Source organism: Gymnogyps californianus, chromosome 3, assembly GCF_018139145.2.
Source record: "Gymnogyps californianus isolate 813 chromosome 3, ASM1813914v2, whole genome shotgun sequence".
Classification (NCBI taxonomy): domain Eukaryota; kingdom Metazoa; phylum Chordata; class Aves; order Accipitriformes; family Cathartidae; genus Gymnogyps; species Gymnogyps californianus.
This window is the reverse complement of record NC_059473.1, coordinates 81,518,864-81,533,808: the sequence shown is the minus strand read 5'-3', so window position 1 is coordinate 81,533,808 and position 14,945 is coordinate 81,518,864. Positions and strand designations below refer to the sequence as shown.

Sequence of the window (14,945 nt, the reverse complement as noted above, 5' to 3'; positions counted from 1 at the left end):
TCTTTCAGCTGCAGCTCATGCCTTAAAACAAAACACTCAGCTGCTAGTACAGGAACTAAAACTATTCTCAAGGAAAGCTACAAAACCATCTCCTGCTAGAATTAAACAACTTATTGTACTTGAATTTTTTCAAATAAGATTATATATGTCTGTAGACAGTTTCTTCCTCAGTGTGAAGAAAAGAGAGGGGAAGAAAGGTGCAATAAACACACTGGAACAGCATGCAACTTCCTGCCAGGAATCCAAGATATGTTACTTATTTAGACATACTGATTTAAAGAATCTGCTACTTGTAGGTTTATTCACAGCAAGTGAAAATACACGAAATTAAAACAAGAAATGAAAGATAAGAAACTAAACGTTCCTCAGTGTTAGGAACTTGGTAAGGTATGTGCATAATTGACAATGAGGAGAAAATAAACTAAAGTTCCCTTGGTACTGCCAACAAATTTTGTTAACAGTCTTCACTCAGGAAAATATCAGCATTTCCATATGTAACCTTCATGAAAGTTTTCTGAATGTAACAACAGTAACTGATATCAACAAGAGAAGATAAGTGGAAGAATGGTGTTAAAGCAGGCAGAGCTGGAGGACTAAGAAGCTGTTGCTGAGGTATTTTTTTTCCCCCCAAGTCATAAACGAACTGTTCATCTTTCAAAAAACACCACAATCTGAATTTTACGTGAAAAGGGGAAAACGTGCAATTCTTAGTGTGATTGTGTGGGAAAGAGTTTCCCTCTTTTATATATAGGTTATTTAGTGAAAAGCCTCTTCAAGGATCATAGTGCACTAGCATTTGTTCCTGCTCCGAACAGGTGCCATACCTGCTACAACTATTGCTGCTCACACTGGTGTACGTGCAAAGTTCTAACAAAAATGAGACATTGTGTGTGGGTGATTCAGGAGCACAATAATAACAGAACGCTAAACTACTCAGGCAAATGAGTTAAGCTGACAATCTTAGCAGAGGGGAATATCAGACTTGAAAATTCACTGCAGAAACCTCTATTGTAAAGCAAAATGAAGGATTACTTCCTTTAAAAAGAAAATAAAACATAAAACCCAGGATATCTCAAATGACAGATGCTGAGCCCTTGTGCACCATGTCCTGAACACTCTGCATAATTCTCATCCCTCATCTCTAACAAGAGACACTAGAATTTGAAAGATATGGGAAAGGCTAAGAATAATAACTGTGCTGTATTTTTTCTTTTTTTAATCATTAAATGTACCTAAGTGTAAGGTCTCTAAAGCACTGACCTACTTTGCCTTGTCATTTTAAAAAAGTGACAGAAATATACATTGATTACTTTAAGGGATATATAACGTACCAGGAGTTTTCACCTTAGCTAGAAGATAACATTATTTAGCCTGTTTGGATTGTCTTGCATGCTGTTTCTATAAAGTCTTTTCAAGATTAGAGATGACCTCTGAAGTGATATATCTCAAAATAATAATAAAAAAATTCTTAATACATTGTTATGGTGACCAAAACTAATTTCTTTATATGTGTTCTGAATGTAAACCAAAGCAAAAAATAAATACCTGGTGTCCAGCCATTATTTGCTTCAGCACATTTTCATAACACACTTCATCCATATGATTCAGCTGCTGCACCTGAAAAACAAACATCATACTTCACATTAAAATAATTTCTATCTTTATGTATTTTCTACTACTTATCAAGCAATTTACAGTGATCCATGAAAGAAAAATGTGATTATGCAATTAAATTTACAATATACTGATTCTCATTCCTAACAACACCATTTTGGTATTCTTAAATTCACAAATAGAACACGAAAATAAGTAGACAAAATATGAGTAAGGGCAGTGGATAGAAAATTGATTATGTGACTGTTGGTTTTTTTAATGATCAAAGAGACGTAACCTAGTTCTGTTCTTTAAGTTATCTGTTTCATATTAAGGAATCTTACTTCTACAGGATATTGATGAAAAATCCATTTAATACATCCTCTTACCTAACATTAAGTCTTTCCATTTGGTAATATAAAAATAGTTTTTACATTGTAGATATACATATCTGGGAAATTACAGATTGTCAGCTTTTTTGCCATAGAGAACAGAAATTTCTTGATAGTTGGGTCATGCATGGGGAACAGTGGGAGTACCATGTACAGAGTTTCCAATTATGGATAAATAAAATGTTTCAGGAAGGTTCCAAAATAAAGAGTTCAGTTAAAATTAAAAGTATTCTTCAAGCTACTGTGAAGATTTTTTTTCCTATTTCTTTAATGCATCACAATATAAATAGCAAGTATCTACTTGAATGCACCTCAGTATTAAGGTTGTGACAAATCAAAATAAATAAATGAAGTTCAAAATGAGAGCAATCACTCCATTCTTCATTTGTGCATTCATGCTTTATAAGCAAATTTTTTTGACACAAAGAAATGTTTTAAAAGAGCAAAGCATGTAAAAATTTGAAAATGGAAATTTAGTACTTGGTGTTATCTAGAATAGCTGAAAGTTGAAAATCACAGCTTTAAAACAGCTTTAGAGGGAAGAAGAGAACATTCATATTTGGAATTGTACAAGTATAGTAATAAAAAGATGACACAATATGGACATGTGTGCAAGAGACAAGTAGCCAGTCTAATTGTTCTGAAAATGAGAGGTTAGCATTTTAATTAATTATTTTTTCAAATAATAACGAGTGAAAAATCATTAAGAAGAAACGTGCATGGGCAGTGCATAAATACACATGTGGACATATATATATACACACATACATACAACCGTAACTTTATGTATTCTTTGCATTTATACCTAAAGAGGAAAACATAAACATGCATAAAGAAAAATAAACTGACATTAAAGAAAAATATCTGACATTAACAGACCTCCAGCTGAAGAAGCCAAACTTTAGTCTTGGTCCCATATGCTCTAAGAGTTTCAACATCCAGAGTTTTAAGAGCTTTCCTGGCTAACTTCTATGCATAATAAATACACCGTGCTGTCCTTGCCTTTGAAAGCTTGCCTACAGTTTGCACGTGATTCCACATATCACTAATCAGCTCCAATTTTTTTTGGAGGTTTTTTGGAAGAAGGATGTCAGAAAGCTGTGGCAAAGCATCTACCTAAAGTAACTAACAGCCTTCTAGCTCCTTGCAACTCATCAATGTGGATATAGACATAGCATTGATTGCACTTATTGATGTTCTGCAAGAACAGCTTTTGATTCTGCGGGTTCTTACATTGCTTTCCTCCTCTCATATAGATCAGAAGGATGTTGATATTGGCAATAATTTGGCAGCTTTAGTATTAGTATTATCCTGAATAGAATCCTTTTTCAAAGAGACTTAATACTTTTACTTTTCGTTTGCTATAAAGTGTATTATCTTGATTGCAAAAGGTACTTCACTCTATGGAATCTGTAATGACATTCTTCTGAAAAGCAAAAAGAAAAACTCCTGGCTGTGGTATTACTAAAACAGTCTGCCAGGTACTCACATTTCAGAATAACTACTACCTCCTAATATTTCCTCATCTCCTCATGTTTTTTTAGAAAACTTACTTTTTAAGTAAGGTTTTTTAATAATTTCAAATTTTATAGGATTATTTGTATATTTCTTTGATTTTTAAATCACAAATGCATTCTCAAGTGAGTATGAAGAAATGGAATCTTTCCTTTTTTCTTACCATACAGTGGAAAAAAACTAAATATTCAAATCAAGTATCAGAAAAAGATTAAAGAAAAGCAACAGCAAATAACAGTGAAGGTACTTGAAACAATTAATGAAGGTTAAAATATGCAAATCATGGTAAGCACCATATGGTAAACTATTCTTGTGTGTATAGACTTGAAATGGCTCCCTACAGTTGTAAAATAAGTTTCTTTCCTGCACTGCAGATGGAATGAACTACTTAAATAACCTAGCAAGAAAGGCAATGTCCATTTAAAAAAAAAAAAAAAAAAGCTATTATCAATTAAGCTATGAAATTAACTTTTGATTGAAAATGTTTTGATTTCTATAAAATTAAATCATAGCAGAATAAGGTTTTCTAAAAGTTAAGCTATATAAACTTTAATTATCAGCTAGTGAGATGCATGGGAAATCCTATGGAAAAGTGTTTGTATTAATTCCTGTATTTAAAGAAGAATTATAATTTACACGTCAAGTGGCACTGCACTTACGATTTTTAATAAGAATATTATACATGACCATGGCCTTTAAGCTTCCCAAAATGAGCAAGAGCATAAAGAATAAAGAAGCTTATTTAGGGACTATTTTAATGTGTTTTCTATCAAATGTGCACGTATGATAATTAATGGCTTAGCATGCTAAGGTTTTCATCAATAACTTATATCCAACTAGTATTAATGCATGTCATGTTAATATATATATATATCCAGATTTCATAAATGAGTATTTTTCTTATAACATTCTTTATGCATCCCTACAGCCAAACAAGAAAAAGCACTGTTTCTAGCAAACTGGAAAACTGAAATGAGAAAGGCTGCTACAGTGACTCTGCAGTTGAGGGTGATGATTTCTCCTTCATCAAGCAAAACTTAGTAGCGAAGTGGAGGCAATGCAAAGCTAGATACCATTGTATCCAATTGCAACACGGCCTATTTACAAGTATTGTAAATCGAGCAAATACGATTCTTAAAGCACCTTTCAATTATGTGTATCTTTATACAGAAGAAAATATGCTTCATGAGACACCTGTAGCATAATAAACCAGTACGCCCTACACATACATAAATGAAGCATGATCAAAACAAACAGCAACTCTTTCTTTGGCATTTATGATTCTTTACCTTATTGGTTGTCTTAATTCCTATAAAGGTTTGCCCCAGTGGTACAGGTCGGAAACGGCCATCAAAGTAGAATAGTCCAATGCAGGGATTGACATGTAGAAATGTAGCAACATCAAGATAATTGGGTAAGGTAGCTGAAAGGCCCAAAATCCTAATCATACTTTGTGTAGATTCAACCTATTAAAAAACAGAAAACCTGTAAATGATCCAAGTGTTTAAGCCAAGAAATCAAGCAGAATTTTAAAACATCCCTTATAAAACACTAATGTGAAAGAAGCAATTAATACTTTCTACAAAAGGTGAACAATAGATGTGAGTTAGTGATTATCCTGCATTGAAGAAACCAGAGCACTCTGCAATTCCATCAAATCTTGCTTATTCATCTTTCTATTTTATTGTACTTTTGCCCTCCAAAAGGCTAGCAGTCATTAACTGACATGGAGGAACAATAGCAGTAAAAATGACTTTGTTAAGAAGGGATAGTCCAATTTATAGGCAAAACTAGGACAGATAATTTGGTATCATTTCTTCCTTAGTCCAAATCACACCACAGTTCTGAAAAGAAAGAAGAATGTAATTTGCGTCATTCCTCAGTCTTGGCTTTTGCTTAGACCTTTCCACAACTCTCTTAGACAATCTAATCTAGTTCTCTGTAACAGACATTTTTTTCTTTTTTTTTTCTTAAATTCCCCAAATGTTTGCATTACATGCCTTCCCATTCGATAAGGGACAGAAATGGTGCTTTACAATGAAATACTCTGTTCCATATAAAAGCCTGCATATTATATGTATTTCCAGGTAATTTTCAAAAAGAATGAAACCAGCCAAAAGACTTGAATGAGGAAAGTATGCAAGAATTTTCCCATTTCCTTCTGGAATATTAAGAGCCATGTAGGCTGGCTCACAACTTTCTCACTAGCATAATTATTTAGAAGCAAAGTTCACAGTAATTTTCATCAAAAGACTTTTTAGACACTATACTGAAGCCATATACGAGGTTCTCAACTTGTCTCAAATGCGTGAATGTCTCTTCTGAGTAAGGCTGGTAACTTCTACCTGGCTAAGTTCTATTCAAAATAATATGAGGTTTTACTTAGAGTACAGATTTTGAATCACTCAGGTGTTTGAGTTACAGTGAAAGGAAGTGCCATGTAATTAAAACAGATGAATTAAGTTTTCAAAAAAGATGATTAAAAAGTATACGGAGAGCATTCTCAAGGAAGATTAAATACACCATACAATAACACAGACCTGGTGAATAAAAAGCGCACCAAAATAATAAACCAAATCCCAAAAGAAACCACCCCCCACACTGCCACAGACATCGACCAGACAAAGTAAACCACTACATCGCCTGGTAATGGACATGTCCCATGGCAAAAATTTGGACACTTAAACTGTTGATGCAACCAACTAAACAACACAGAAAACCTGCTGATTGACCCTTCTGCACTTATACAAAGAGCAGCTTTGCAAAGGAAAGCCCATGTACAACAAAATCTTATATGTAAATGCAAATTTTGAGATGACTGGAACAAATGAGAGACTTCATTTTCAAAAGTCTTCCATCTGCAGGAAACAAAAGCAGCATTCACCTTTAGGGGTACAAAGAAGCATTATCATTTCTTACACATCTTTTTATAGCTGGATTATGTGGTGACCTAAGGGCTACAGTCAACCTGAATCACACAGTTCTGAAGTGTTTGAGGTTTTTTTTTTTTTGGGGGGGGGGGCAGGAGTGGGTGGTTTTCTTTTTTGTTTGTTTGTTTTTTTGGTTTTGGCTTGGTTTGGTTTTGGTTTGGTTTGGTTGTGGCTCAGTCCCCTGGAGCACCACCTCCTTCTGCACTGACCTTGGTGTCTGCGGGGTTGTTTCTCACACTTTTTACCTCACTCTTATCTCTCTCTCAACTGCTGCACAGTATTTTTACCCTTTCTTAAATACGCTTTTACAGAGGCACCACCAGCCTGGCTGCTGGGCTTGAGCTGTGCCCTGCAGTCGGTCAGCTGGAGCCGGCTGGAACTGGCTGTGTCCGGCACGGGGCAGCCCCGCCTCTCCTCACAGAGGCCACCCTGCAGCCCCCACTGCCAGTGCCTGGGCACCTGCACCCGGGACAAAAGTTTAATTTACTTAATGTTTATACACTTTTTTTTTTTTTAAACTTGAATCTGTGAGAACAGTAACCACTTGCTGATAGTTTTATCCTGTGCTTTGTTCACAATCACCTGGTAATAAGTACAACAATCTGAAAGTGCAACTGAGCTCCAATCTGGAAAACATTATTTGATTTTGCTAAATTCAATAACAATTTTTTTCAAATCTCCTAAGAGCCTGAAAGTACGAATTTGAAAATGTGCTCAGTTCCATCTGAAGGTAGGAAAGCATTTCAAGTATTTAAACAATTAACAAGAACTCTCCTTAATAACCATGGAAGCATGAATTTTTACAGCAATTAACTGTAATCTGTTTATTCAGAGTTTTCTTTCAAAATATAAACAATACCTAGAGAACAGTTACAGTTTACTGAGACTTGCCACTTCCAAAACCTTTGTAGAAGAAGCCATTTAACTTCACTGATCTCACAGTTGGCCCTGGAGTTAAGGAGCTGATTGAAAACCCTGAATTGCAACTCCACATAAAAACTGCAGCAGAGAGTTAACACAAGCAAGTAATTAAAATTACTAATATGCATAGCACACTTTTAAACAAAATATATTTTTGCATATTTTATATTATACTTTACATATATTTGTGCATATGTATATAGTGCCTACATAATTTTTTCAATATATAAATCTAAAATTTACAAATTATTTGGACAATTAGTTTTCTATTTATAGCAACCCACAAAAATCAAGTCAGAGTGCTGTAAGAAATCAGGCAATAATGTCTTTTGCTCTACAGTAACATTTTGTTAGTTTTCATAATTAAATAAAGATTACTAAGACTCTAAATCATTCCATCAATTTCTTTAACTTTTTTTGTTTGGATGGCCTTGAAAGATCTTTATTTTTTACCATATACTTTTATATCCACTTAGCAACACAAAATATCAATAATTACTATGTATTAAAAAAAAATCAAGAAGCAAAAAGAGGCACATATACCCTAAAAGACAAAATGTATCATAACAATTATCCCGATTATTTTATGCTCACATCAAATTCAAACTGTAAACTAAAATCCTATGTGTCTGTACATCATCACACACATATACAGAATGAGTTATTTTTTTATATGGCAATACACAAGCAGCAGTGACTAAACCAGTGCTAAACTTAAAAGTTAGAAAAACAAAATTACCTGAATATGCAACCATAACACATCATTTATTTTTGCATTTTCTCTGTGATTATAATTCAGTTTCAATTATTTATCTATTAGTCATCTATCCAAGCACTATAGAGACTTTATTTTTCATAATGGCTTTTAGAATTCTAACACATTTTTAGAGCAGAGTTCTCTGCATCCATTTTTCAACTACTTTTCTGACTTTCCCTTGATAGAGCAAGCATTAGTATGTTTTGCTCTCAGATGCTTCTAAAGAAAAGTAAGTCTTGAAAGTGTGCAGATGTCCTTTGTAAAATACAGTCCATTCAAACATTAACTTCTCATGTGCTGGATTGCTTATTATTTGGTCCTACAAGTCCTAATTAGAGATTATGCCTTCATATACAAAACACTATGAACCCATAGTCTTTTCCTGAAATTGCAGTAAAAATTACTGAAAAGACATTTTAGAGGACAAAGTTTTCTGTTTACATTCCCCATCACTGGCTGGTGGTATGCAGCTAAGTGCATTTTCTTCACTACTGGCACACAATCTCAAACATTTTAATCTTTGTATGTGTTTAATTATCTCAGTAAAAATATAAGCACCATTTGGAACTTACAAGGCTTTCTTTGGAAAACTGAACTGTCACAGTATTTGCACATCATGTTCTTTGAAAGCTTTACTATATTTTGTTGATTTGATGTTACATTGGAAGCAAGAAATAAAATTGCCATAACTATATTTAATTGATATATCTAATTAGCATATCTAATTCAGAAGCATTCACGATGGCATGTGGAGAATTGTCAGCATGTTCACCATACACGTTCGCAGAACACGATTATCACACCATGAAATTCCATGTATACAGAAAAAAATAACCAGAAGATAGCTATCCAGTACTGATTTCCACACTCGAGCATCATCTGCGTTTACACTGTAAACGATAAAGGATCAGGTATGGGAAGTGCCTCTCTGGATTGTAAATTGATCACAGCAGGATCATTTTCTTCCTAATAAGTTTTAAGATTTGCATATCATCTCATTACATTACAGCCGCCACTTGAGAGCATACAGAATATGCATAGAGATACTCTCTTATCTGACTTCTAAAGTTCTTCCTGAACTTTGTGATCTTGGCAGTCTTCCCATTTCCATGTATTAAAATATCACATTCACAGAATGAATTACAATCAAGCTGGAAAGCATATCCCTGATTGTTCAACTCGAGCACAAAATTAACTGAAGCAGACAAGTTTACATATTCTAATCTGAATTAGAATTGTCCACTGGTTAGAAATTAATCTGATATTCAGATGACCCAGGATCACTTCAACACACCCTCTACAGTCAGTCTGTATGCCCTTCAGATGTACACTAAAGACAAGATATGCAGAAAAATAGACACAAGCGTTTCTTAGTTTTTAGTCTAGATGTGCAAGAAGATGAATTCTTAACTTAGGTTCCTGAGCTCCCTGCTCAACAGTGGTAAGAATGAAGTACTGCATATGGGGATTCACAGTAGTTATTAGTTAGATACCACCCTACCCACAGAATGGTTCTAAGTCTCAGCCTCTCACAAGATTTATGTTTTTCCCATTATCCAAAAAAAAGGAGAGAAAGAAAGGAAAAAAAAGGAGGAATTCTTAGAACATAAAAAAAAAAAATTAAAGGTGTTTCAAAATGACTCAGAAGGAAGTTTGTTAAAATGTTTCACCAGTGTTTACTTGTTTATTGATACTTGTTTACTGTCTAATGAAAGAATCAAGAAGTTGTCAAACAGTCCACATATGTGGTAATTTCCTAGTTTTAGGAACAAAAATGGAAAAAACAGTAAAATTGCAAAATAAAAAGTACATAGTAAAAATGCAATTACTAATACTGTTTTGAAGATTCTACATAGGATGTTATCTATAACTCAAACACTCTGCACAGAATGCATTTGTTACTAGGCAACCATCTAGTTAAGTAATTTTATAAATGAGTTTTACTCTGCTTCCAATGAACCCTGAAAATACTGTGATCTCAGTCCTCCATTTAGAACACATTTAAAAATCTAGAGGTACTGAAAAAATGTAACCATGCAGAAAGCACTATTAGAAGCCATATTATTTTCCCTCAGCGAAATATTAAGTATGCAATACTTTGCCTTAAGAAATGACATTTTGAATATACCTATTAAGAGATTTCTATGCCCTGCACAGTGCCATGTCAGTTCTTCTTGAATGACAGAATGCCTTTTCATGCTATGCTTACTGTTTTGTTCCCAAACTAAGAAACAAAAAGAAATATGAACCCTTCTACAAATCAGTTTGACTGCTTTACCATATTATGAAAGAACATAAAACATGTGACAATCACTATAACCTTTTAAACTCCATGGATATATAACGAAAATGGAAAAATGTTCACACATCAATAATAAAAAATGACATGCAGAATGACTTCCTGACATCACTTCCATGCAAAGTAATAGAAAAGCTTCTGAAGATTAATTAAAATATCTGATAGATAAGATTTTCCAAACAAATAGAGATTAGGTTTTGTTTTAAAAAAGTATTTTGTTTTTAAAAAGTCATTTTTACACAACTACAAGGTTGCCAGAAATGATAACAAGATAGATCTAGAGTCATGTAAGGCATTAGACATATGGCTGCACAACATACTGTTTAAGAATAACATCACAGAAAAGCAAGAAAACATGTATTAAATTTATCACAAGCTGATGAACTGACAGATTTTAAAGAGAAAGTATAATTGAAAAACAGCAATTAAAAAGGGATGCCTCTAATTGCTTTCTAAGCCTGACTATTCAGTAATTTTGTCCATGATATGCAGTAAATAAAAAATAACTGGTGATAAGAAGAGCGGGTGATTTGCAGAATTAATATAACTGATGTGTGCATCAGCCATACAGATAAATCTAGGTTGATGGTCCTATTCAAACTAAATTTCTTTTGATTTAGCTCATTCTAAAACAGGCCACAGCTGCAAAACAAGACTCTCTTCTCAGGAAACATTCTTATAGCAACAAGTGAATCCTGCAGCAACTATAAAGAAGTTTGTCTGAGGGCTTAATGAACAAGCAAGCATCTGAATGCAAGCTCCGAAGATGATGCGTTAGCAAATTAAGTACATGCAATTCTTAGAGGTATAAAAAGGATAGAACTGAGTAATAGGAGGAAAACACTCTACCTCTGTATATGCCACAACCAAAACTAACACAAAAGTTCTATACTCAGTTTTGTTGACATGTTTTAAAAATACAATCGCAAATATAAGAAAGTTCAGTGAAAAAAGCCCCACAACACTATAGCTGGAAACCAAAAAATTATTGTAGAAGGTTTCAGTAAGCCTGTTTGGTTTATCCTGTAATAGAAGATTCTGAGAAACTTGATTAGCCTATATAAGGAACTTCAAAGAGACAAAAGACTAACAGCAGTCACTCAAGATGAGAAATGAAGAACCAAATGAAATGCCAATGCCATTCTAGTCCCAAAAGACACATATAGGAACTACAGTGGGCTACCATTAGACACAAGATACATAGATCTAATCAGCTGTTTTTAGGTCATTAGCCATCAGCCTTGCCTTTTTTTTTTTTTTTTTTTTAACAATTAGGCATTTGGCTAATTTGGTAAAAATTGGGTTTTTTGGTAAAAGAGGGAACAAAAGGGACAGAAAAAAAGAGGTAGAGGAGATAATAAGGAACTAGAGATACTGAAAATGCACCCAGAGCAAGGAAAACTACCTGACAGCTGAGAGGGAAAGTTTCTTAAATAAGGTGTCATGAGGAAAGAAAGCTCAGAAAGGAAACATGAGAATTTCCAGGGGAAGGAGAACTCCTCCACCATCTCATGGTCACTGCAGCCAAGGCTGCCTTTGATCTTCACATCCCCAACGAGCCCCTCCCTTGTTGGTGAGTATGAGGTACAGCACAGCACCTCTTCTCATTGGCTCCTCTATTGCCTGGAGGAGGAAGTTCTCATCAGTGCACTCCAGGAATCTCCTGGATTGCTTGTCCTGCTGTGTTGTCCCACTTATTATTTATCTACCAACTTTGTTGATCTAATACAAAAACATAAAGCAATTGAAACTTAAATCTGAAGAATGAGACTGTGATGAGAACAACATTTGTGCGTCTAAGACGGGAGCTTCGGTTCCCCAAAATCTGAGAAATCTTTTACCGTGGATTTTCTTTGATTTAGTTTATCATTCACATAGTTGAGAGAAGGTATCAAAACTCATGTATCACTCAAGTATAATATTCAGTATGCTTTTTGTGAAAAAATACCTGTAAGCAGCAAAGAATTCATCAAAATCTCTGAATAATTATGACAAAATAATTCAGTGTCCTTTAAAAGCGGTCAATTTTTTTCTTTCAAGCTAATAAGCTTAGTAGATATTACAGAAGTGTAGAAAGTTTGATTAAAAAGTTTAAGCATTTCAGTTTTACATCTGCATTATGCTATAGACTAAAACTTTAAACATCAAAGCTATAAATTGGATTCAAAGAAGCTGTTTGATGTTATACCTACAGTATATAACAGAGCTCAAAGCAATTTTCCCACCAAAATGTTTAGCGAAGTCAATTTAAATCACTTGCAAAAACATTCTCTAAAATTTGAAAAGTGCAAACATGCATGAATATGCTGTTCATTCTGCTATGAGTAAAACTGTCAGCAATTCCAATATATACGCTCCTTCCAGGTTTTAAAAAAACCTGATCCTAAAAAATGCCATAAGTTAAAATGAACATGTTAAAGTCTTACAGTAAGTGGTGTGACTCAGTGTTCATCTAGGGGAAAGTAAAAAAATAATTCAAGTATTCTGAGGTACAAATTAGGACAGACCTGATAATGCATCAGGATATTCCTGTTTTGAGAACGTATTTGTATAGCTGTATTTGTACAGCATATGAATTTGGATCTCAAAACATTCTTTTTTGGCACAGTTGTAGGCCCAAATAGCTAGCTGAACACTAACTATTAAAAAGACCAAAAAAAAAAAAAATTCCATTGTCTGTTTTTCTATTATCCACCATCTAAGCAAAACAACCCTCACACACTTCAACAAAACAAGAGAGATGCTTTTTCTATAAGACAGGATAACAAGCCCTGCAAAATGTAAAAGGCACCACATTATACATCCTGACCTGCACAGGAATCATGACAATGTCTCATACGATAGTCTCATATATGAGCTAGGGAAGTATGATTCAGATGAAACTACAGGTACACACCATTATTAGAGTAGCTATTAGTGATTTATTGAAAAGGCTGTAGTAGTATTCAAAGGCATTTATCACAGTTCTGTCCTAGAAGTGATACAAGAAATGACTATTCCAGGTCAGACCAAAAATCCAACTACTTCAATACAGTCTCCCACAGTGACCAAAACAGACAGTACAGAAACTGGGAAAATGTCAATGATATTTGCCAGCATAGCCCCCGGTTCCTACAGCCCTCAGTCTGATCTGGTGACTATTAATCTGCAATGGATTTTTCTTTGAATTACTTGTCTAATCACTTTCTGAATCCCTCCACTACAAATTAGGAAAAACTAGTCAATATTTCTGATGTCTTAAACCAGTATACAAATCAGGTAATTGATTTCAGCAATTACTGCAGTGGTGTAATTGGCATAAGGATATTTTAGATTGATGTTGTCAATGGGTTTTTTTGTTTTGTTTTTTTGTTTGGTTTGTTTTTTAAGAACTGAACAATTATTCTTACCTCCTCTGTGCACAAATATTGAATGAGTATGATGTTTCTATAGATGTCAATGAAAAATATGTTCTAGAACTACTTTCAGAAGGGCTGGAGAGGAGCTTAACATTTCATACAGAATCATCGAAGTCAGAAGGACATTCTCCAGGGATGGGCTGAATATCCTGGGTTTTATTCCTGCTCCAGGGACATTTATGAATTTGTATCAAAATGCATAAAACAGAACTATGAGCAGGGAACAGAACCAAAGAAATGTAACCATATATTTTTTCTTTGCAAAATATCATTAAAACATTATTAAATATGATATTTTTACACTTAAAACATCTGTAGTAGTATTTTCACTAAACTCCAGTGAAATACTTCTGAAATCAGAAAATTTATGTTATCTTTCTTAGTCATCAAATAAAAGGTCCAGTAATTTCATAATCAGTTATGGATATATGCTGCAAACTTCATAGAGCTATGCTTGCAGGCTCAGATGCTGCAGTATAACATTTCAGTGTAATTTTTAAAACTAACCCTCTTATTATTTGTTTCCATATTAAAAAGGTAAAACAGTTGTACAAAACATCTCCTGTTTCTTTGTCCCCAAGCTCTCTGGGAGGCTTGCAATTCAAAATATTTTTGTCTGGAATTGTTTTCTACTGCATAATTCTAAATATTTCTACAAGTAGTTTTGTCTTCTGTTTAACTGTGGGGTTTTTTTAGAGTACTTTTATACTGTAAATTTTCCCTCTCTTCAACAACCTTCTTGTAAAGATTCACAGTGGTCTCCATTACCGCCTTTCTAATCAACTTAGAATGAATAAGGTCTTCAGAAAGGTGGTGAGATAGTTAATTTCAAGATTTGTGTTTTGTTTTTCTTCCCAACTGTTCCACTTAAGGAAGTGTTACAAGTGAGTAGCTTCAATTCCAGATGAATTAAACTCCAACTTGGTAGGTAAAACAAACCTTGAAATCCTAGAAGATTAAAGCACCCTAGAGAGCTATTTTTTAAATGAGTGTTGAAGCAAGATACTGCTATATTACAATAAATGCACTAAGGGTAGGATTCAGTACCCAAGACATAATTGCCTCAGGTTTTATATTCCTTAAGTTAGCTGCACAGGCTTGACAGACACAAAAGGAAACGATCTGTGGGAGATTTGTGTC

The 14,945-nt window shown here is 34.1% G+C and overlaps 1 protein-coding gene across 1 annotated transcript in view; it reads right to left on the bottom strand.

The window, feature by feature from the left end:
* The window catches only part of ASCC3 (activating signal cointegrator 1 complex subunit 3), a 273,183-nt gene that overhangs the window by 161,043 nt on the left and 97,195 nt on the right, over positions 1-14,945 (bottom strand). Inside the window, exons 11-12 of the mRNA XM_050893351.1 lie at positions 4,790-4,966; positions 1,546-1,617 (exon numbers count right to left, since the gene is read on the bottom strand). Of these exons, the coding sequence (XP_050749308.1) occupies positions 1,546-1,617; positions 4,790-4,966 (249 nt within the window). The remainder of the gene's footprint in view (positions 1-1,545; positions 1,618-4,789; positions 4,967-14,945) is intronic.